At 38.9% G+C, this 25,000-nt stretch overlaps 1 protein-coding gene and 5 non-coding genes across 6 annotated transcripts; all 6 read right to left on the reverse strand.

The window, feature by feature from the left end:
• Positions 1 to 3,386: 3,386 nt before the first annotated feature.
• On the reverse strand, positions 3,387 to 11,281 carry LOC135222739 (uncharacterized). The gene is made up of 4 exons (XM_064260978.1): positions 11,153 to 11,281; positions 8,503 to 8,994; positions 4,398 to 8,175; positions 3,387 to 3,535 (listed from the first exon to the last, which is right to left on the reverse strand). The coding sequence occupies exons 1-3, from the start codon at positions 11,259 to 11,261 to the stop codon at positions 5,291 to 5,293; spliced, it is 3,486 nt and encodes a 1,161-aa protein (XP_064117048.1). The 5' UTR covers positions 11,262 to 11,281; the 3' UTR covers positions 3,387 to 3,535; positions 4,398 to 5,290.
• Positions 11,282 to 11,838: 557 nt separating this feature from the next.
• Trnaf-gaa (transfer RNA phenylalanine (anticodon GAA)) lies at positions 11,839 to 11,911 on the reverse strand. The gene has a single exon. It is a non-coding gene; the product is annotated as a tRNA-Phe (tRNA).
• A 7,643-nt stretch (positions 11,912 to 19,554) lies between these two features.
• On the reverse strand, positions 19,555 to 19,627 carry Trnaf-gaa (transfer RNA phenylalanine (anticodon GAA)). Its single transcript has one exon. It is a non-coding gene; the product is annotated as a tRNA-Phe (tRNA).
• A 409-nt stretch (positions 19,628 to 20,036) lies between these two features.
• Trnaf-gaa (transfer RNA phenylalanine (anticodon GAA)) lies at positions 20,037 to 20,109 on the reverse strand. The gene has a single exon. It is a non-coding gene; the product is annotated as a tRNA-Phe (tRNA).
• A 373-nt stretch (positions 20,110 to 20,482) lies between these two features.
• Positions 20,483 to 20,555, reverse strand: Trnaf-gaa (transfer RNA phenylalanine (anticodon GAA)). The gene has a single exon. It is a non-coding gene; the product is annotated as a tRNA-Phe (tRNA).
• A 2,965-nt stretch (positions 20,556 to 23,520) lies between these two features.
• Positions 23,521 to 23,593, reverse strand: Trnaf-gaa (transfer RNA phenylalanine (anticodon GAA)). Its single transcript has one exon. It is a non-coding gene; the product is annotated as a tRNA-Phe (tRNA).
• Positions 23,594 to 25,000: the final 1,407 nt, after the last annotated feature.

Genomic DNA, 25,000 nt, shown 5'->3' on the forward strand with positions numbered 1-25,000 from the left:
CTTCTATGGCAACCTTTTTTTTTCTTCTTATATGTACACTGTCAGTAACATTGTGATCTTTTCGTAAGTTACATCCTGTTTATCTCTGTATTCCCTTTATCCGCTAGACTCGTTCTAAGAATCCCTTTGGCTGCATGATATCGCAGTTCTTATCTCAGCGGAAAAGATAAAGATTCTGTTACATTATATTGGCCGTCTCTGTTGTTAACACATGATGCAAATATGTTTCTTATTATAAATTTTTTTTTCTTTATCATTTCGTATTTGGTTTGGCTCTGGTGTTTTTTTTTCTTTAGTTTTTATTGTTATTCCTCTGCTGATTTTCATTCATATTCTCAGTGGCCTTATTTCTTTTATTCTCAGTTTTTTTATCAAGGGTATTGCCCAGGTAAGAGTATCAGTCGATCTTCACATAGGAGAAGGAAGTATCTTTGGAACATAGAATATTGGAATGTTTAGTATTGGAACGTTTAGTATTGGAATGTTTAGTATTGGAATGTATGGTGTTGGAATATACAGTATTGGAATGTACACTATGGGAATATACAGTATTGTAATATATAGTATGGGAATATACAGTATGGGGATTTACAGTGTTGGAATATAGTACTGTAAGGGAATATACAATATTGGAATATACAGAATTCTAAACACAAAGACCCTTTTCTTGCACCGAGACTTATCTTTGCCTGTTATCTTACAGATGTCGGTCGGGTATTTAGGAGGGGGGGGGGGGGTCCTTTCATGACACAATGTCCCCCCCCCCCACCCATAATCAATGCCTTTTATCTTTGCTGCTGATAAGTTTTTTGTTATCACTTTTCATTTGAGAATTTTTTTCTGGCTAAACCTTTGTGTGTGCACACCCGTAGGTGGGTAGTGCCGTCAGTGCATCTCATGCGGTGCACTGTAGGCATTACTTAGGTTCTTAGCAGCGTCCGTTCGGCCCCGTAGCTGCAGCCCATTTCATTCCCTTTGCTGTACCTCTGCGCATATTCCCTTTCTTCCGTCTTACTTTTCACTCTCTCCTAACAATTGTTTCATAGTGCAACTGCGAGATTTTCCTCCTGTTACACCTTTGAAACCTTTCCGTTGTCAGTTTACCTTTCTGCGCTGAATGACCTCATCGGTCCCAGAGCTTGCCTTGTGCCAGAATTCCATATTCGATTTCACAGAGCTCCTTCGGTGCAGTAGGTCCGGGAGAGAAACCAACCGTGAGTAATTAATTTAGCTGTGCTGGAGTTGGCGGGGAAGTAAAAGAATGAGGCTGGTAGAGGCTACATGGGCTGTAACTGGGTCGGAGCAAAAAGTTTGTAATTGGTTGTTTTTGTGTGTGTGTGTGTTTTATTTTTGTGTGTCACTGATTTCCGAGTCCCAAGAGGCCGTCCGTCACGAGCAGGGAGGCTGCTTCTAAAAGCATTTCTATCACGAGAGACAAATTGTATACCAGTTAGTCCACTGGAGAATCTTGTGGTCAGAGAATAGAAGGACCTGGTTTGAGTGAGGGAGCTGGAAGGACAGTCATCCGGAAGGTTTCTATGGAGATCTCAGTTTCACATGAAATTATTGTTAGAATTATGTAAAAGAGAGGGAAAAAAAATAAAAAAAGAGAGGGAGGTACCTGGCTTAAAAAACCGTGTAATCATGAAGGAACAATGGGTTTGAAAAGGGATGAAAGCTTACGAACTGGGTTTCCAGGAACAGGGAAACAGGATATTCTCAGAGAGAGTGGAGAGATTAATGTTCCTTGCTGCCTGGAGCTGCTGTAGTAGACGAAGAATCGTTGTTGGTTCTACCCTACCAGCAACGGTTCTTCGTCTACTTCGTCTACGGCGCCACTAAGCCAATCTGTTAAAGGTTGTTATCTTCTGACATTAGGCACAGACTCTGTGAGAATGAAGTATTGTGCTTGGATATGAACACTAGGAGTTGCGTTCAGAATCTGACAGAACATGACGCAATTCTGCTTCCTTGAGCGTTCACCAATGGCAGTACGGCAGTACAGTGGGTACTCGTTCGTGTATGCTCATTAGTTATATTTTATCCTTTCAGTCTTTGAGACAATACTCACAGTTTGGGTCACCATATCAGGTGCGTTTATTTATATTTATATTTTTGGAAGAAAGAGAGCTTCCTTTGGAATGTTTTTACATTCCAGGTGATTTTTACGAGAGAGAGAGAGAGAGAGAGAGAGAGAGAGAGAGAGAGAGAGAGAGAGAGAGAGAGAGATGGAGGTTTAATTAGTTGAGAGGTTTAATTAGGTCGAGAAAAGGAGGTAATGCAGCTGGCATACGTATAGAATGAACATCAAACGGGTACTGTATTGATAACGATTTCTTTTGATGCTGTTAAATGTAAATTGATTATGTAGGTTCTTTTTCACCACTCCACTTCTCGGTGTGGTTCTGACCCCACAATAAGCTGTAGGCCCCGTTGCTAATTAACCAATCGGTTCCTTGCCACGTAAAACTATCTATTCCTTCGGGCCAGCCCTAGGAGAGCTGTTCATGAGCTTAGTGGTCTGGTAAAACTAAGATATACTTAACTCCACTTTATTCTCTCTCATGATACTTCTTTCACTTGACCAGGTAACTGTCTCTGTTCTATCCTGCCCAAGTTCGAAAGGAAGCCGTTTGGGGTGTCATGGGTTGCATTAGAGGAATCCTGTCATTGTGTATGTCAAGGATCCCGAGTGTTATCCTACAGGATCAAGTTGAATCTGAAAAGTATTGATCACTGCGTTAAAATACGTCCTAACACGTTGGAAACTTTTGGCACACATCACGAACAAGTTGAATACATGTCAAGGACTCATTGGTACTCTTAAATGGTGCTTAAAATGATTAGCAAGCATTGTGTGAAGGCTTGTTCTCCACTTAAGGTCGTCGACGTGTTTTCAATCTTGTGATAAGCATGCGATATGTGTGCGATAAGTTTCAGACGTGTTTGATGACAAGGCGTACACTAGTGTAGATGTACCTTTACGAAGGTCCAGTAGGTGCCAAACTCTCTGGGCTGAATTTAGGGCAGCAGGGTATTGCTGCCGTTGAGGGCGGTTGTGGATCTGTAGCTAAAAGATGTTTAAGGTTAAATGAAAATCTTCTGGAATAACATATTTCTAAAATCGTGAAGTGAAACTTAACTAAAGTTACCAGTGGTGGCTGATTTCACAAGGAGGAAATAATACTGGGGAATTAGTCGGTTTTAAATTTAATGGACAATGTCTGATTTTACATCAGTTTTGGAGCACCAGAAAGACACTTTTTTAAAATTTTTTTTTTACTGAATGTTAAAAAGTGATTCTGAAACCGGTATTCAGTTTTACAAGCTGTAAGAAAATAGTCAAAGTTCAGACTAATTAAGAAAGATTTAATCAAAATTCAAACTAGTAATTAACATATATAATGCTATATCATTAATCCTATGTTAAATTTTTACATTATCTTGATGTGTGTAGAATGAGGAGTGGTTGGTCCTGGCTATGCAGATGTGTGGCAGTTCTCCAAGTTCGTGAACATTCCAGGACACCTAAGAGCTGCAATAGCGAGAAAAAAAACATTACAATTTGCCAAAAACCTTATTCAAAGGAAATTTTATTCCCGCACCAATAATTGAACCTAATAAAACTGTCAATCAATAAGCCATGGAAAAAAACCACACTCCAGCTTTAGGTAGTAATATAAAATATAAATCACCAAACAACTGTAAATTAAGCACTGTTATCGATTCACATCACTTATACATCTGGTAACCTGATATATCCATTACGACGCTCTGATTGGCTAGTGACCAGCCAGTCACAGGGCTGGAAACTGCTCCGACCTCTCCTGACAAACACGTCTTTCAAAACTCCCTGTGACTGGCTAATCAGGAGCGTCTTAAGGGATGATACTGGATATCAGATGCACGGGTGCTGTGAATTAATGATAATGTAGTAAAAAAAAAAAAAAGTAGCGCTGAGTACGAAAACAAGCATGAATATATGATTCCAGTTTCCAGTTGATGGGGCTGGAATGGGGACAGAGTGCAGTGAATTATCCACCCTAGGTAAACAATTGCTAAGCTCACTGCAGAATTCACCTTATAACTTTTTTTTTTTTTTACTTTTATTCAAAAATTAAAAAATACACTACATTATTTCAACAATTAAAAATGTTTAAAACAAGAATTTTTTTAAACAATTTTCTTCAGTTTTTCTGCAGACAGAATTAATTAAAACCATCTCAGGTAATTTAATCTCACCTTAAGGAAAAAGTTTCATTTTTAGTAAGCTTCTGCATATGGCTTATCCATATACGATACACAATAATTACAAATAAGGAGAACTGCAGTGGTCCTATCTTGTACATTTAGCTTTAATGTCTAATTTTATAAAACTGATAATGAGGAGAACCCACCGGCAGTTGAAGCTCTCTGCTGTACTGAAAAATCCATGATTGTAGAGATGACGATGATGTCCATCCGCTGAGCTATTCCAAGAGCACTCCCCAGAATGGCAATGTTACTTAATAATCCATTTCTGCACTGATGAAATTAGTATAAACATAGCATAAATTAAAATCCTCCTGTAAGTGCGAGAGATGAAGCGTTCAGCGTGGAGGTACCAATAGAGAAGACCTTTCCTGAGACGTTATTGTTAGCCTCTGCACTGATTCTATGGTTTCTGTAGTGTTGAGTTGTTTGGCAGGTTGAACTCAAGCCAAAGTTGTTTGGCAGGTCAAATGCAAGCCAGCAACTTGCTGGTACTCCTAAACGGTGCTCCAAACTATTGTCTAGCAATGGGAGTGATTGAAATAATGAATGGAATGGCATACAGTAGGGCCTCTTGGAAGTCCCACTTCCAACCAGAGGACCTCTTAGATGGGTTATCATCATCAGATTCATTAAATTTACAGTGAATTCCAGCTGATAAGAATGTCTATCAAAGGTAAATTTATTAATAGTTAATGAAATATTTCACGTCAGACAAACATTCAGCCCAACATTGAAATTTCATACATATGTTGTTAATATCAGGTGTCTTGCTCAGACTTTTAACCAGGCAAATAGTGTTTTTGCAATCCATGTCATTCCTTTTGGTATGTATGTGCCATGGATTTGTGGATCTATCCCATTTGATTCGCTTGTCATGTGACATGCAAGTATTTCATGTTTGCTTACTTATGGGAGCTAAAGTTGGCTGTGGTAAGTATGATTGAAAGCAGCCTCACGAACTCTAGTTTATGACTATTATGTCCACATCGTTCAATAACACATACACTTATCACCAGCCTTATATTTCAGGTGATTTCTACACCATCTCTTCATCACTACTTGGAAGTCCCTTCTGATAGGCCTCATTGTATTCCATTCTGTTTGTTATTTCACTCACTTCCATCGCGCTGTGGTTTTCTTCTGTGATTTCACTGGTTTCCATCGGTTGGTGATGCTCACTCCTCCGGATTTTCTTCTTTCTTGAGGAAGTCACAGAAAGTTGGCAGCCACATTTTTTCAGGTGTAGTCGATACCGAACTCTATTTTCCTTGCTCTTCCTCATTTCCTTGTGCCTGAATACATGTAATAAGTCTCCTCTGGTAGCTCTGTGCGGTGGGTTTCTCACGAGCTGCTTGCGCACGTCTCTGTGGAAGTGCGTGATTTTCCACTTTGATGATTTGTGAGGGAAAGGTTGGTTCAGGTTTGTTAGTTTGAACTCCAGTTCTTTGCCAAGTTTTATTTCAAAGTCACCTTGGCATCCAGGTGTATTCAGGCTTTGTAGGAGAATCTTGTGAAGGTGTCGGTGGAAATGAAGACAGTTGGATGGTGTGTGTATGAACTCCTCTACTTTACTGTGTTCTGTGGGAGATTCAAGTTCCATATTTGCTCGATGCAAATGTTGTACTTGAGGATATGTATCACTTGTCATATTAGCGCTTATACAATTTGCGGTTATTTTTTGGATTTGAGTGAAACCTCTCGCTTCTTCAGTTGGTATAGATAATGTGGAATAAATATAAGGTAACTGTTGATTGGTTCCATCATGTGAATAATTATTGTTGCATTGGACCTGTTTTTCATTCCTTTCATTTGAACCTAGGTTGTTCTCTTGAATGCCATTGTGGCTTGACATATTGATTACACTGTTTCCTGGTTCGCTATCAGTTTGTTCATTTGATGCGGTATGTAAACCTTCTGTTCTTTTATTGTCTTCAGTCCTTGGTCGGACATTTTCCAACAATTGATGAATATTGGTGTGATAAGTGTCTTTGTTAGCACTGTGAATTGGTAGTATTTGAACATTTTGTGGCTTCATGTCTGCTTGGGATAGGAGAGCTTGATCAGAGACAAGTAGGTTACCTTCTTGGTTCACTTGAGGTATATCATTAAACTCATTAATTTTAGCAGCTGTTGACTCAGGTCTTGATTTGATACTTGGACTTACTTGGTCAGCTTGTGTAGGTACCAGAGTTTTAGACATAATTTTTAGTGAAGTTGTGGGAGTTTCATATAAGTTCTGGTTTTCCTCTGGTTTTCCAAATTGCAATGGGGCCACACTACTGCAGACAACAGATTGAGGTTCAGTTTTATAAGACACTTGTTTCTTGTGGTAATCTTCAGGAGTAGTGTGCGTTATTTGTCGCGTATCTTCTCGGTTTTTAGTGACAGATTGGGAAATATCTTGTACAGGCTTGTTTAAGTGGATGCTTTCATTTACCACGTCAGCAGGGTGGTTTTCTGGTGAATGTGTTTGAGGTGTGTTTGACGTTTTGGGGGTCTTTTTACCCTTATTTTTCTTCTTTGTTTTTGTTGATTCTCTCTTGGTCATCTCTTTTCTGTTAAATGTATCTTCTTTGGATGGTGCTCTGGTGGATACAGTCAGTATTTCGTTTGCATTTGTTGCTTTCATGTCCTTAGAATGAGATATCTCAGTGCTTGATTTTGATTCAGCATCTGTTTTCTCTTGACATTGCTCTTTCTCAGCTTGGTTTTCTTGGCTCTCCTGTTTTTGTTCTTTCTCAGCTTGGTTTTCTTGGCTCTCATGTTTTGGAATTTCACGGGAATTTGGAAAGTTAGGCACCATAGCACCAAAATCCTCCATTTCTTGGCCCACGGAGCTCTTACTTCTCTCAGGGAGATTGCCTTGTTCCTCCTCACTACTTATTTTTGCAATGCTTCTGATATCTGTTTCCATGTATGTAGAATGAGCAGTTTGACACATAGTGGTACTATTCAAGGTTTCGTTAGTGTGTTCCTTGCCATTCTGCTGTTTTTCTGTCAAGCCGTATCTCACTTGGTGTTCGGATATATAGTTGTTGCCCTCATCATCTGCCCCATTTGTAGCTCTTTCAGAAGCGTTAAGTAAGCTGCAGTTGCATTGCATTGTAGTGTTTTTTACTATATCTGGCATCGGTGTGTGCTGCAGATCAGAAATTGCATAATTGTGCATTTCTTTTGATTTAGATTGAACACCTATTATTTTATTACCTTGATTTGCACTTGCTTCTTGTTGAAGTGCTTCCTCTTGGTAAGATTTTTGTACTCCTGCCTCGTCAGATATAGAAGACACTTTTGATAAAGGCACTGTGCAGTTTTCACCAGATTGATTACTTCTTAGCTCTCTTTGTAATGCATCTTCCCCTTGGGAAGGTAATGCACTATCCTTGTTAAGTATAGTTTTTCCATCTTCAGGATTTGGAATACTGATTACTAATGGTGAATGTGCCTGACAGGAATTTTCATTTTCTTTAAGATGCCCATCAGTCATTACTAGATTTTCGTTTGTTTGTTTACTATTTTGATCAGCTTTTTTTGGATATTTTAAAGTGGGTGCCATTTCATCATCATTCTTTGTTACCTCTGATATTGCTTTATCAAGCTCAACTTCATTTTTAGTGCTGTATTCTATGTCCCTTTCACCTTCAGGTTTTAGCAACTGACCTGTTTCACATTCACTCTGGCTTTCGAAAGGGTTGTTGTGAATATTGATTTTGCTGTGTTCTCCCATTTGTTCTTGCGTTTCTTCAGAACTACTCAACTGTTGTCTATTTCTCCCTTTTCTTAGGATGTAACTCTCAAGTAGTCCATTTCTCCTTTTTCTGAAGATGTAGATGGCAGCAGTAATGAGGAGCCCTGCTAAAATCAGTAAGGTCAGTCCAATGATCAGGCCAGTATTGCTGTTGGAGTGAGTAGCCCCAGTACCTGGAATATGCAGAGTTCTCTCAGAAAGTCTTGAGATGTTACTTAGGTACTTGTATTATGAACTGGAAAAGTTCTGTAATTAATCTGACTTTTGAAGCCTGTGACATGGTTCTTGTAATGGAATAGTTAGTTGTTTTAGGGGCCATCTTTGTAAATGGAAAGATGAGTTAAAGTTATGGAATTCAAAATAATAATGACTGTATAATAGTCCCCTGGAAACAAATCTGTTAAATGACTACATGGTTAAATCTTTTGTTGAAAAATAATTTTATCAAAGTTCCACGATCAGAAGACCGGTGGGAAATAAAAATGTATTAGCTCACTCACCATTCTGACTGTCCATACAGTCGAAAGTGACCGAGATGGCTTGGCCTTCCTCGCTGTGAACAGAAACCTTGTTGAAAAAAGCAGCATTGATGGTGAAATGAATGGTGGCGTAATCTGCAAAGAACAACTTCAGCTTACTGTCCACCACCCCCATGGTTAGATTGATCCAGACATTGCGGTGCAGGTGAAACACGTCCTCCGGAATCTTCACAACTTCCTCCTTGTATTTCTTGGCCGAGCCATCCCCATCTTCTGCATCCTGTAACCCTGTCAGGGTGAAGGTCCCACTGGCGTCCTGTTCCCCCTCAGCTCTCATTTGGTAGGACAGCATTCCAGAGGTCTCGTCGAACCGGTTGGCGAACCTGATGGAGAAGTGACTCCAGAACGGCGAGTCGCTGTAGAAGTAGACTACCGTGCTCTTTGACAGGGGGACGAGGGGCGTGGAGGAGGACCCTGTGTCATTGTCCGTCAGGTGGTAGACCTTACAGTGTCCTGGGAGGAAGGAAGATGGATGAAGGGTTAGAATTCAGTCCCTATATAGTGTTATTAGCTAATACACCACTCTTCTTCAAAGCCACTTCCTTTGTTTACAGCTGTTACTTTGTGATGGCAGATCTCTCATGATAGAAAGAAACTATTTATATGCAGTATATTATATATATAATGAGTGTAGAAAAGTTTCTTCTCTTGGTATGAGTTTGCAAACCATCATACCCTCCTCCACAACTGACTGTGACCCACAACAGTTCTGTAGGTCAACAGGGGCTCCACAATTTTAAGTGGAACTTGTCTGCTGTTGGCGAGAATCGAACGTGGTGTATTTATTTGTTAAAGCAAGGGTTTAACCCTTGTATGTGTAAACACACATATTATATATATATATATATATATATATATATATATATATATATATATATATATATGTGTGTGTGTGTGTGTGTGTGTGTGTGTGTGTGGGTAATTATACAGTGTATGGTTTTATGTGTATGTAAATATGATATCCACAATGCACCTTTGAACTTCTCGAATTCTTCGCTCATTTTGTATACGACGACGACGTCAATAAAGTGACCTCATTCTGGTACCCCGGATGCAGGTTCGAATCCTGCTACGAATGTCAGAATTTCTTCGTGTTTTTCCATTTGGATAAGAGGCTGTGTAGCGACAAGTGTTTACGGAAAAGTGTGAAGAATTCGTGAAGTGGAGAGGGCACTGTGGCTATTCCCAAAAAAGACCCCTTTTCCCCAGTTATCTTCGTATTTCGTGTAATAGATGAGTTATTATTATTATTATTATTATTATTATTATTATTATTATTATATTATTATATTATTCAGTAGATGAAGCCTATTCGTTCGGAACAATCCCACAGGTGCCACTGACTTGAAATTCAAGCTTCCAAAGAATATGGGGTTCATTAGAAAGAAGTAAAGTTAATAGTGAAAGAAGAGGTCCCACTTATTAAAAAAGAAAATATAATAAATATATAAATAAGAAAAATTTATTAAACAGAAAAATAGTATAAAAGTAGCAATTCAATGCATTGCAACCTCGCTTGAACTTCTGAAGAGATTCCAATTGCACGGCATCCTCTGCAGGGAGGCTGTTCCTCCACAGTCCAACGGTGTGAGGAGGAATAAAGGACCTCTGGAACTTTGGAGAAGTTGGACAGCGAGGCAAAACATGTACTACATATTGGTGCTTCTGCTGTTGTGCAAATCCGGTCGCTTCCATCTTTCATTGACCTTTTCTATCGCTCGAACATTTGGTTCAAATCTGCTCTTCTCGTATCTTTGACGTCTTCAAGTGAAGATGCAGTGCTTTACTACCTAGTAAACAGTTCTCCTTTTATTTTAAAAAGATACTTATGTTTTTATCTGTTTGTTTATTGATTTCGTACTTTACCTGTTTTTCTAATAACTGACCTCTTCTTTCTGTATTTCTCATTACTTTCTGCTGCTACTTTACACTGAACGCCATATTGTTCGGAACCTTGAATTCCAAGTCGATAATGGCCTCTATGGGCCAGTTTAATAATGCTAATAGTTTTTCAATACTAATAGTAATGATAACAACTTATTCCAACGTTCTTTATCTTCATTCATTAGCCTTATACTTATTCACTTATCTTGAACTTGCTTATGCAAAGAACACTTTATAAATCTCTCCTCGATTTCCTGTAGCTCCTACATTTGACTCCTCTCATTTCGCATGTTCAATCTAACCTGATTATCGCATGTTTCTTTGCATTGATCCTGTAACGCTAAAGAAATTACTAGTGAATAGATAAGGCTTATCAGCCGTTTCATTAGCTGTACAGGCACTGAACATGAAGGTTTCAAACTTCTGCTAGGTTGCAGAGTCATTCAGGAATTAGGCCTTATCAAAATAGTTTTGGGGTTGAATTCGAGGCGGATAATGAAAACGGCCTCAACTCTAGTAGGATGTTTTAATCTGAGACGATCTTAGCATTTAACGTTTTCAAAGTCACCACTTCATGTAGCTATTGGCAGGCTCGTTCATTCTGTTGATATATTATGAGAACCCTCGAGCAGAACATTTCCCCAGACCCTTTGTCCCTCCCTGCCTTGGAAAACGCCAGCTGGAAGCGACCAACACATCGGAGTGAATGCCACTTCGGTACACATACCTTCTCTACCTGGTATGCTGGCGCCCTCTGTCCTGCGAAGGCTGACGAGAAGCACAAGCGAAAGCAGGCCTTCATGACGAAAGGAGGAGCTGCTAAGGTCTAGCCACATCTCCGTGACCCCACAAAGGAACGCTTACTGGTACTATGAAGGCTTCGGTGTCTTATGGGTAAGAAATGTTATCTCTTATCTCTCTCTCTTATCGCCTCGTCAGGAACTACTCTCATTGTAATTTTTTGGGGGGTATTCTGGCCTCTTGATAGGGATAATACGTAAGAACAGAGTGATTGCGATCATGTATAAGGTCTTATGTATTTTCACTTCAGACACAATACATTATTGAACATTTGTCAAGAGAGTATGCCACTTCAGCCATATATCTCTCCAAGTTATGTGGAGACAAATGCAAATTTCATTAACTGAACTATCTATACCTCATGTTTTGAATAAAGCTTATTCAGCCAATCAGGAGTTCCGTGAAGGACTTTTGAATTAGTGAAGGCAAAAAGCTTGTGTCCCCACGGAACCAGGGATTGAAACCAGGGACCTTTAAGATCTTCAGTCTAACGCTCCTCGCCCAAACTAGAGGCTATCTAGGCTACATGCTTTCAACATGCTTTGAATGATGCTTATTTAGCCAATCAGGTGTTCTGTGAAGGACTTTTGAATTAGTGAAGGAAAAAGATTGTGCCCAGACCAGGGATTGAACCAGGGACCTTTAGATCTTCAGTCTAACGCTCTCCCAACTGAGCTATCTAGGCAACATGCTTTGAATGATGCTTATTTAGCCAATCAGGTGTTCCGTGAAGGACTTTTGAATTAGTGAAGGCAAAAGATTGTGCCCAAATTGTAAGACCAGGGATTGGGAACCAGGCGGACCATTTTAGATCTTCAGTCTAACGCTCTCCCAACTGAGCTATCTAGGCAACATGCTTTTCATGATGCTTATTTAGCCAATCAGGTTTTCCATGAAGGACTTTTGAATTAGTTGGGGAAAAAGATTGTGCCCAGATAAGAGGCAATTCGAAAAGCTATAAGATATGCTACTAGAACACAACATTCAACAAATAAATCACCTGCCAAAAGAAAGGATAATACTTTAGACCTAGTATTTATGAACGAGGTGAATTATGGTAAAGAAATAATAGTGCTTAATACGAGTATTTCAGACCATAATGTCATAGAATTAACAGTCCATTCCAAAGCAAGTGAAAACAGAGATGAGCAAGAGATGAAAAGTGGGAAGGATATGGAAAATACAATTTCTATAGTATGAATATAAAATGATCAGAAATGTATGAAGAATTAAACAAAGATTGGGAAAACATATTTGTAAGTGATGATATTCAGGTAAATAAAAGGGTATATATATCATATAAAGTATTAGAGAAAATAGTGGATAAATATATACCGAGAAAGAAAAGTAAACATTAGTCTTGCATACCAAGAGACGGAAGGATATTGTTCCAGAAAATCAGAAAGTAGAAAAAAGGTCTTGCAAAAGAAAAGAATGCATGGAAAGTGGTTGAACTAAAAAGTAAGATAGAAAATGCAGAACAAAAGATTATACAATGAAAAGAAAATGAAAAATGGAACTTAGAAGAAAAAACCTTAGAAAATATCAAGCAAAACCCCAAACTATTGTACTCATATGCAAAAAAAGATGAATAAAAGAAGAGTAGAAATAGGCCCTCTAAGAAATGAAGGGAGTTTAACAAATGAAAAAATGGGAATATGCAACATATTGGCAGAAGGATATAAGAGAGAATTTACCTTTAGAATTGATAATGAAGATAAGGATATATAAATGAAAATAGTGAGTATTTATTGGACATAGATATTAATGAAGCCGATATTATGCAGGCTATTAATGAAATTAAAAATAGATCATCAGGTGGACCAGATGGTGTCCCTGCCATTTTGTTAAAGAAAGTAGTTCAGTCTATCAAAAAGCAGTTCGCAATATTATTAATGGAAAGTGTAGATACAGGCAAGATTTATGATGAACATAAATTAGCACAAATTACCCCTACTTTTATAAGTGGATCAAGACTAGAGGCAAGTAATTATAGACCTGTGAGTCTAACATCACATATTTTGAAAATGTATGAAAGGGTAACAAAGAAAAACACTATGAAACATTTAAGGAAAAATAATTTGTTTAATATAGGACAACATGGTTTTGTACCCGGGAAAAGTACACAAACCCAACTGTTAGTTCACAATGAGAACATATATAAAAATATGATAAACAGAAAAGCAACAGATGTGGTTTATCTAGACTTTGCAAAAGCTTTTGACAAGGTAGACCATAATATATTAGCGAAGAAAATTAGAAAACATAATATAGTGGACAAAGTAGGAAGATGGTTAAAAGAATTTTTACAAAATAGAAGACAAATAGTGATTGCAAACGATGAGAAATCGGATGTAGCTAAGGTAATATCTGGTGTGCCACAAGGTTTGGTGTTAGCTGCATTGCTGTTTGTTATTATGATTGTAGACATAGACAGTAATGTTAAGGACTCTGTAGTGAGTAATTTGCCAAGGACACAAGAATAAGTAGAGAAATTACTTGTGATGAAGATAGGAACTCGCTACAAAGAGACCTAAACAAAATATACGAATAGTCAGAGGTAAATAGGGTGGTAATTAACTGATAAATTTGAATCAATAAATTATGGAGATAAAGAAGGAATGCTATATGCATATAGAGGATCTAATAACGAGACAATCACAAATAAGGAAGCAGTTAAAGACGTTGGTGTGATGTTGAATTGGAACATGCTATGCAATGATCAAATAGCAATAGTATTAGCAAAATACAAATAAAAAATGGGAATTTTGTTACAGCACTTCAGAACAAGAAAAGCCGAACACATGACTATGCTTTATAAAACGTATGTACAAGTTCCCCCCCACTTTTGGAAAAAAATTATTTGGGTTAAAAAAAAATTATGGAAAAATTTGTACCCCCCCACGCTTCCTAAAGGGTATTGCCAAATAAGAGAGTCTACAGCTAGAAATAGGAAGAAGTTAAGGATCTGTCTAACTGGGAATAACTACAAATTTTTTAAATTTTAAATGTTCTTGTCTAGAAAGGAGAAAGAGAACTCTAATAGATATACAAGTTATGGAAACAGACGTAAAGAATCGCCGAAAACATCATGGAGCTAAAAATATCAGAAAGAGCTAGCAGAGGTAGATTAATAGTGCCCAAAACTATACCAGGAAAACTAAGGAATGCACACAGGACATTAATCCACTACACACCAGCATCAACAATGCAGCATCCATTCAATGCGTTGCCAGCTCATATGAGGAATATATCAGGAGTGAGCATAGATGCATTTAAGAAAAAGCTTAACAAATATCTGAGCTGAATCCCAGACCATCCAAGATTGGAAGATGCAAAATATACCGGAAGATACATTAGCAATTCTCTGGTAGACATTAGAGGTGCCTCACACTGAGGGACCTGGGGCAACCTGAACGAGCTGTAAGGTCTGTAAGGTAAGGGATTTAACCAGGTACCTTTAGATCTTCAGTCTAACGCTCTCCCAACTGAGCTATCTAGGCAGCATTCTTTGAATGATGCTTATTTAGCCAATCAGGTGTTCCGTGAAGGACTTTTGAATTAGTGAAGGAAAAAGATTGTCCCCAGACCAGAGATTGAACCAGGGACCTTTAGGGCTTCAGTCTAACGCTCTCCCAACTGAGTTATCTAGGCAACATGCTTTGAATGATGCTTATTTAGCCATTCAGGTGTTCCGTGAAGGACTTTTGAATTAGTGAAGGAAAAAGGTTGTGCCCAGACCAGGGATTGAACCATGGACCTTTAGATCTTCATTCTATTGCTCTCCCAACTGAGCTATCTATCCCTTAGACGCTGATTGGACGAATTAAACATTGACTAAAATTGTCTGTCGTGTGCTTAATTGACGTACGATACGTTGACTAAAAAAAGTTTTTTTAAATATTCGCAGAAAAATAGTTATAGGCCTACTTGGCAAAAAATTTTGAATCATGCGCCTTGAGGGATGCTGGTAGTTAACGGATCAAGCTATTGTTTTGTTTACAAGCATTACCCAACTGTGCATGCGCGAATTGCGTTGCGAATTGCTTTGCGAATTGCTTTCACCTAGCACTAGCAACATCAGTGGGGAGGGTGTGAGTGCGAAACCGTGCACGCGCCAGTAGAAGGTCGCAATGTTGCGGTAGCCTAGGTGAAGTCTGTATGTCCGAAAGTAACGAAGGGTAGTCAGAGGACCCCACCTCACCTAACGTGCACCCATTCACGGCAGCACTCACCGTACCTGTTCCTCTCACTACTCTGGGGTTCATTCAGCTGTTCCTGACGCGGGAATTGCTGGAATAGTTGGTAGCAGAGACGACGGACTATGCTCCGTACTGCTGTGACGAACTGCGGATGACGTTGTCGTATCACTGGGCGGGCTGCAACCTCACGGACATGGCACATTTTTTGGGGATCCACATTTTTTTTGGAATGATGCCTGCTGCCGACGTCAGGCAATATTGGAGGCGGGATTTTTTTTAAGTACACCCAACGTGCCCGGCGTTATGGCCCGTGATAGTTTCCTGGCATTGGACAGGTATTTCAATGCCTTCAAACAAAGGGCCATACCCCGAAATAGCCCCGACCACCTCATCTTAGTCCGCCCAGTGTTGGATTACATTCGTGAACAGTGCCAGTTTCTTGTGGTTCCTGGCAAGAACCTTTCTTTGGATGAGGGGATGATGCCTTACAAAGGACGTCTTAGTATAAAAGTGTACACACCCAAGAAGCCAAAGAAATATGGCGTAAAGTTATTTTTTATTACAGAGTCCAACACTGGATACGCCGTGGACTTCTTGGTGTATTCCGGGGTCTTTTCCACACTGCATGACATTATCTTTTGGTCTTGTGGATCGTTTCCTTAACCAGGGATACCACCTGTTTATGGATAATTATTTATAACTCGGTATCCCTGGCCCAGGAACTGTATGAAGCAGGTGTGCACGTCAGTGGTACCCTTCGGTTGGTGCGGGGGCCCCTGAATGTCCTCAAGATTACAAGGAGTCATGAGCCCATCCAACAAGAGGTCGTTCAGTGGAAGAAGACACGTCAGCAGGGCCGAGTTATGTATGAGGAGTTTCTTGTCGAGTGGCCTACCGCCATTAGGCACTACAACTCATCCAGTATTATCCCTTCGCCAGGAGAACCAGGAGGTGGACACAGAAGCTCCTCAAATACTTACTTCAGTTGGCCCTCCAGAATGCGTACATCGAGGTTGTCCCACATCCAGTTTCTCGAGGTAGCCAGGAATGCCCTCATAAACTTTAATCCTGAAAGAGTGGCCTTCCATCACCGCCTCCCTGCCCCGAGCTCCAGATCTGCCCCTGGAGGAAAGGGCAGATGTTAGGAGGGCCAACCTCGGTCGTCCTGCTCCCACCACCGCCCCTGCTGCTGCCACCCTGCTGCCGCCACCCCTGCTGCCACCGCCCCTCCTGCCACCACCCGTGCTCTCACCGCCCCTGCTGCCGCCGCCCTTGATAATCCCGCCCGCTCTCAGATTCTGACTTCCCATTGGATAGTGAACCCTGTGTGTGTGCTGCAGCCAGGGGAGATCACACACTGGACCTCCTGCAAGGGTGCAGGCAGAAACGGTGCCAGGTGTGCCATATCAGTGGAAGAAGGTGAGACACCTGGTACGTCTGTCCCACTTGCAATATAGCACTTTGCAGGTTCGGGGAGTGTGACCGCAAGTACCACACTGCGGTCATATATTGGAGTGCGCCTGCACAAGGGACAACAGAGGATGCATCGGACCGCCGAAGGGCGGCGGCCTGTCAGCAGTAACGGCACGTGTCTCCCTCTTCCACCTGTACCTCGTCATGTCGAGAGGAAAAAAATGCAAGGCTCTTCAATGGAGGAGGGAGAAAACAATAATAGAACAAAGGGTCAGGATTACGAGTGAGTATTCTGCATTGATTTTATATTTAGTTTTATATTTATTACAAGTTTTTATATATCTGTATTTATTGGTGTTTTGTATACTATTTCGTTTTCTGCCAAAAAATGTTTTTCACCTGCATTCCTTTAGTTATGTATTCGTACCAGAATAAAAATATGTAATATATATATATATATATATATATATATATATATATATATATAATATATATATATATATATATATATACATTCTAGTGATATTCAATCACTTATCTTCATTTTGCAATAAACGGGAAGTCTCTAGCACAATATTTCAATTTATGGTGAATTTTTGAAAAAAACACTTCCTTCCCTCCGTGCACGGTAACTTTGCTGCAAATCTCAGAAATGCTTGAGTCACTTTGTTGTAATTTTTGCACCATTTTATATTAGCCGTTACGTAGAGTTTTATATATGAAAATGTGCGCAATATCATGTAGAATACAACAAAAAATAACTCATGGTTGTAGCTTTTATCAGTTTTGAAAACTGCATATAAATCACGATAAATAGAAAAAATTCAACATTTGGTCAACTTTAACTCAACCGAAATGATCGACAGATGCAATTGTAAGCTAAAACTCTTACAGTCTAGTAATTTCCAATTAATTACCTTCATTTTACAACAAACAGGAAGTCTCTAGCACAATATTTCAATTTATGGTGAATTTTTGAAAAACTTTTTCCTTCCCTCTGTGCACGATAACTCGTCCGCAAATCTCAGAAATGCTTGAGTCACTTTGTCGTAATTTTTGCACCATTTTATATTAGCCGTTACATAGAGTTTTATATATGAAAATTTGTGCAATTCCATGTAGAATACAACAAAAAATAATTCATGGTTTTAGCTTTTATCATTTTTGAAAAATTTGCATATAAATCACGATAAATAGAAAAAATTCGACATTTGGTCAACTTTAACTCGACCGAAATGGTCGAAAAATGCAATTAAAAGCTAAAGCCCCAACAGTCTAGTAATATTCAATCATTTACCTTCATTTTGTAACAAATGGTAAGTCTCTAGCACAATATTTTGATATATGGTGAATTTTTGAAAAAAACTTTTTCCTTCCCTCTGCGTACGGTAACTCTGCCGCAAATCTCAGAAATGCTTGAATCACTTTGTCGTAATTTTTGCACCATTTTATATTAGCCGTTACATTACATAGAGCTTTATATATGAAAATGTGCGCAATTACTTGTAGAAAACAAAAAAAAATAACTCATGGTTGTAGCTTTTATCAGTTTTGACAAATTTGCATATAAATCACGATGAATAGAAAAAAATTGACATTAGGTCAACATTTAACTCGACCGAAATGGTCGAAAAATGCAATTGTAAGCTAAAACTCTAATAGTTTACTAATATTCAATCAATTAACTTCATTTGCAACAAATGGGAAGTCTCTAGCACAATATTTCGATTTATGGTGAATTTAAAAAAAAAAAAAACTTTTACGCCCGCGCGTTACGAATTCATGCATCATTTTGTAATAATATTTTCTCTGTGTTGCTTTGATCGTTATACAATTTGTTATATACCAAAAATATTTGCAATTTAGTGTACAATGCAACGAAAAAAAATTAACTCATTAGCTTCAACCGTTTTGCTCAGAGCGCGATTTGTATACAATTAGATATGAAATTTTTTTTGCACTGTCATATATTCCAATATTTATATAAGATGATTATTTTTTTTTTCATTCATGATGGTTGCATACTAAACTTCAGGCAAAAACAAAAAAAGCAACCAAATATGAACTCTTAATATTGAAAACTAAGCGTGCTGTGAGTTTTTGAAAAAAAATTTTTCTGCCGGCATACGGGAGACACTTTGGGAAATACTGGCTCTGCATTTAAGGGGTAGGCTGTATGCTTTCAACATGCTTTGAATGATGCTTATTTAGCCAATCAGGTGTTCCGTGAAGGACTTTTGAATTAGTGAAGGAAAAAGATTATGCCCAGACCAGGGATTGAACCAGGGACCTTTAGATCTTCAGTCTAACGCTCTCCCAAATTAGTTATCTAGGCAACATTGTTTGAATGATGCTTATTTAGCCAATCAGGTTTTCCATGAAGGACTTTTGAATTAGTGAAGGAAAAAGATTATGCCCAGACCAGGGATTGAACCAGAGACCTTTAGGATCTTCATTCTAACGCTCTCCCACTGAAGTATCTAGGCAGCATGCTTTGATGATGCTTTATTTGCCATCAGGTTTTCATGAATTACTTTTGAAATTAGTGAAGGAAAAAGATTATCCCAGACCATGGATAAGAAACCAGAGACCTTAGATCTTCAGTCTAACGCTCTCCCAACTGAGGTATCCAGGCAACCTGCTTTGAATGATGCTTATTTAGCCAATCAGGTGTTCTATGAAGAACTTTTGAAATATTGAAGGAAAAAGCTTGTGCCCAGACCAGGGATTGAACCAGAGACCTTTAGATCTTCAGTCTAACGCTCTCCCAACTGAGCTATCTAGGCAACATTGTTTGAATGATGCTTATTTAGCCAATCAGGTTTTCCATGAAGGACTTTTGAATTATTGAAGGAAAAAGATTATGCCCACTCCAGGGATTGAAAACAGAGACCTTTAGATCTTCAGTCTAACGCTTCCCTGCCAACTGAAAGCTATCGAGGCAACATGATTTTTATTTTGAATGATGCTTATTTAGCCCAATCCAGGTTGTTCCATGAAGGACTTTTGAATTAGTGAAGGAAAAAGAGTTATGCCCACCCTCCAGGGATTGAAACCAGAGACCTTTAGGTTAATCTTCAAGTTCTAACGCTCTTCCCAACTTGTAGCTATCTAGGCAACATGCTTTGAATGATGCTTATTTAGCCAATCAGGTGTTCCATGAAGGACTTTTGAATTAGTGAAGGAAAAAGATTATGCCCAGACCAGGGATTGAACCAGGGACCTTTAGATCTTCAGTCTAACGCTCTCCCAACTGAGCTATCTAGGCAGCATGCTTTGAATGATGCTTATTTAGCCAATCAGGTTTTCCATGAAGGACTTTTGAATTAGTGAAGGAAAAAGATTGTGCCCAGACCAGGGAACCTTTAGATCTTCAGTCTAACGCTCTCCCAACTGAGCAATCTAGGCAGCATGCTTTGAATGATGCTTTTTTTTATCCAATCAGGTTTTCCATGAAGGGCTTTTGAATTAGTGAAGGAAAAAGATTGTTCCCAGACCAGGGATATAACCAGAGACATTTAGATCTTCAGTGTAACGCTCTCCCAACTGAGCTATCTAGGCAGCATGCTTTGAATGATGCTTTTTTTTATCCAATCAGGTTTTCCATGAAGGACTTTTGAATTAGTGAAGGAAAAAGATTGTGCCCAGACCAGGGATTGAACCAGAGACATTTAGATCTTCAGTCTAACGCTCTCCCAACTGAGCTATCTAGGCAACATGCTTTGAATGATGCTTATTTAGCCAATCAGGTTTTCCATGAAGGACTTTTGAATTAGTGAAGGAAAAAGATTGTGCCCAGACCAGGGACCTTTAGATCTTCAGTCTAACGCTCTCCCAACTGAGCTATGTAAGCAGCATGCTTTGAATGATGCTTATTTAGCCAATCAGGTTTTCCATGAAGGACTTTTGAATTAGTTGGGGAAAAAGATTGTGCCCAGATAAGAGACAATTCGAAAAGCTATAAGAGATGCTACTAGAACACAACATTCAACAAATAAATCACCTGCCAAAAGAAAGGATAATACTTTAGACCTAGTATTTATGAACGAGGTGAATTATGTTAAAGAAATAATAGTGCTTAATACGAGTATTTCAGGCCATAATGTCATAGAATTAACAGTCCATTCCAAAGCAAGTGAAAACAGAGATGAGCAAGAGATGAAAAAGTGGGAAGGATATGGAAAATACAATTTCTATAGTATGAATATAAAATGGTCAGAAATGTATGAAGAATTAAACAAAGATTGGGAAAACATATTTGTAAGTGATGATATTCAGGTAAATAAAAGGGTATATATATCATATAAAGTATTAGAGAAAATAGTGGATAAATATATACCGACGAAGAAAAGTAAACATCAGTCATGCATACCAAGAGACGGAAGGATATTGTTCCAGAAAATCAGAAAGTAGAAAAAAGGTCTTGCAAAAGAAAAGAATGCATGGAAAGTGGTTGAACTAAAAAGTAAGATAGAAAATGCAGAACAAAAGATTATACAATGAAAAGAAAATGAAAAATGGAACTTAGAAGAAAAAACCTTAGAAAATATCAAGCAAAACCCCAAACTATTGTACTCATATGCAAAAAAAGATGAATAAAAGAAGAGTAGAAATAGGCCCTCTAAGAAATGAAGGGAGTTTAACAAATGAAAAAATGGGAATATGCAACATATTGGCAGAAGGATATAAGAGAGAATTTACCTTTAGAATTGATAATGAAGATAAGGATACATAAATGAAAATAGTGAGTATTTATTGGACATAGATATTAATGAAGCCGATATTATGCAGGCTATTAATGAAATTAAAAATGGATCATGAGCTGGACCAGATGGTGTCCCTGCCATTTTGTTAAAGAAAGTAGTTCATTCTATCGAAAAGCCGTTCGCAATATTATTAACGGAAAGTGTAGATACAGGCAAGATTTATGATGAACATAAATTAGCATAAATTACCCCTACTTTCAAAAGTGGATCAAGACTAGAGGCAAGAAATTATAGGCCTGTAAGTCTAACATCACATATTATGAAAATGTATGAAAGGGTAACAAAGAAAAACATTATGAAACATTTAATGAAAAATCATTTGTTTAATATAGGACAACATGGTTTTGTACCTGGGAAAAGTACACAAACCCAACTGTTAGTCCACCATGAGAACAAATATAAAAATATGATAAACAGAAAAGAAACAGATGGGGTTTATCTAGACTTTGCAAAAGCTTTTGACAAGGTAGACCATAATATATTAGCGAAGAAAATTAGAAAACATAATATAGTGGACAAAGTAGGAAGATGGTTAAAAGAATTTTTACAAAATAGAAGACAAATAGTGATTGCAAACGATGAGAAATTGGATGTAGCTAAGGTAATATCTGGTGTGCCACAAGGTTTGGTGTTAGCTGCATTGCTGTTTGTTATTATGATTGTAGACATAGACAGTAATGTTAAGGACTCTGTAGTGAGTAATTTGCCAATGACACAAGAATAAGTAGAGAAATTACTTGTGATGAAGATAGGAACTCGCTACAAAGAGACCTAAACAAAATATATGAATGGGCAGAGGTAAATAGGGTGGTATTTAACTGATAAATTTGAATCAATAAATTTTGGAGATAAAGAAGGAATGCTATATGCATATAGGGGATCTAATAACGAGACAATCACAAATAAAGAAGCAGTTAAAGACGTTGGTGTGATGTTGAATTGAAACATGCTATCCAATGATCAAATAGCAATAGTATTAGCAAAATACAAATAAAAAATGGGAATTTTGTTACAGCACTTCAGAACAAGAAAAGCCGAACACATGACTATGCTTTATAAAACGTATGTACGAAGTCCACTTGAATATTGTAATATGAGATGGTACCCACGCTTCCTAAAGGGTATTGCACAAATAGAGAGTCTACAGCTAGAATAGAAGAAGTTAAGGATCTTGTCTACTGGGAATAACTACAATTTTTTAAATTATGTAGTCTAGAAAGGAGAAGAGAACTCTATATGATAATACAGGTATGGAAACAGACGTAAAGAATCGCCGAAAATATCATGGAGCTAAAAATATCAGAAAGAGCTAGCAGAGGTAGATTAATAGTGCCCAAAACTATACCAGGAAAACTAAGGAAAGCACACAGGACATTAATCCACTACACACCAGCATCAACAATGCAGCATCCATTCAATGCGTTGCCAGCTCATATGAGGAATATATCAGGAGTGAGCATAGATGCATTTAAGAAAAAGCTTAACAAATATCTAAGCTGAATCCCAGACCATCCAAGATTGGAAGATGCAAAATATACCGGAAGATACATTAGCAATTCTCTGGTAGACATTAGAGGTGCCTCACACTGAGGGACCTGGGGCAACCCGAACGAGCTGTAAGGTCTGTAAGGTAAGGGATTGAACCAGGTACCTTTAAATCTTCAGTCTAACGCTCTCCCAACTCAGCAATCTAGGCAACCTTCTTTGATTGATGATCTTTTAGCCAATCAGGTTTTCCATGAAGGACTTTTGAATTAGTGAAGGAAAATGATTGTGCCCGGATCAGGGACCTTTAGATCTTCAGTCTAACGCTCTCCCAACTGAGCTATCTAGGCAGCATGCTTAGAATGATGCTTATTTAGCCAATCAGGTGTTCCGTGAAGGACTTTTGAATTAGTGAAGTAAAAAGATTATGCCCAGACCAGGGATTGAACCAGGGACCTTTAGATCTTCAGTCTAACGCTCTCCCAACTGAGCTATCTAGGCTACATGCTTTCAACATGCTTTAAATGATACTTATTTAGCCAATCAGGTGTTCCATGAAGGACTTTTGAATTAGTGAAGGAAAAAGGTTGTGCCCAGACCAGAGATTGAACCAGGGACCTTTTGGGCTTCAGTCTAATGCTCTCCCAACTGATCTATCTAGGCAACATGCTTTGAATGATGCTTAATTTAGCCAATCGGGTTTTCCCTGAAGGACTTTTGAATTAGTGAAGGAAAAAGATTGTGCCCAGACCAGGGATTGAACCAGGGACCTTTAGATTTTCATTCTATTGCTCTCCCAACTGAGCTATCTATCCCTTTAACGCTGATTGGACGAATTATCCATTGACTAAAATTGTCTGTTGTGTGCTTAATTGACGTATGATATGTTGACTAAAAAAAGTTTTTTTCAATATTCCCAGAAAAATAGTTATAGGCCTACTTGGCGAAAAATTTTGAATCATGCGGCATGAGGGATGCTGTTAGTTAACGGATCAAGCTGTTGTTTTGTTTACAAGCATTGGCCAACTGTGCATGCGCGAATTGCGTTGCGAATTGCATTCTTCTAGCACTAGCAACATCAGTGGGGAGGGTGTGAGTGCGAAACCGTGCACGCGCCAGTAGAAGGTCGCAATGTTGCGGTAGCCTAGGTGAAGTCTGTATGTCCGAAAGTGACGAAGGGTGGTCAGAGGACCCCACCTCACCTAACGTGCATCCATTCACGGCAGCAATCACCGTTTACCTGTTTTTTTTTTTTTTTCCCTCTCACTACTCTGGGGTTCATTCAGGCTGTTTCCTGGAAATGCGGGATTGCTGGAATACCAACCTCGTAGCAGAGACGACGGACTATGCTCCGTACTGCTGTGACGAACTGCGGATGACGTTGTCGTATCGCTGGGCAGGCTGCAACCTCACGGACATGGCACATTTTTTGGGGATCCACATTTTTTTTGGAATGATGCCTGCTGCCGACGTCAGGCAATATTGGAGGCGGGATTTTTTTTAAGTACACCCAACGTGCCCGGCGTTATGGCCTGTGATAGTTTCCTGGCATTGGACAGGTATTTCAATGCCTTCAAACAAAGTGCCATACCCCGAAATAACCCCGACGCCTCATCTTAGTCCGCCCAGTGTTGGATTGCATTCGTGAACAGTGCCAGTTTCTTGTGGTTCCTGGCAAGAACCTTTCTTTGGATGAGGGGATGATGCCGGATACGTCGTGGACTTCTTGGTGTATTCCGGGGTCTTTTCCACACTGCATGACATTGTCTTTTGGCATTGTGGATCGTTTCCGTAACCAGGGATACCACCTGTTTATGGATAATTATTATAACTCTGTATCCCTGGCCCAGGAACTGTATGAAGCAGGTGTGCACGTCAGTGGTACCCTTCGTTTGGTGCGTGGGGCCC

Source organism: Macrobrachium nipponense, chromosome 8, assembly GCF_015104395.2.
Source record: "Macrobrachium nipponense isolate FS-2020 chromosome 8, ASM1510439v2, whole genome shotgun sequence".
In the NCBI taxonomy this organism is placed as follows: domain Eukaryota; kingdom Metazoa; phylum Arthropoda; class Malacostraca; order Decapoda; family Palaemonidae; genus Macrobrachium; species Macrobrachium nipponense.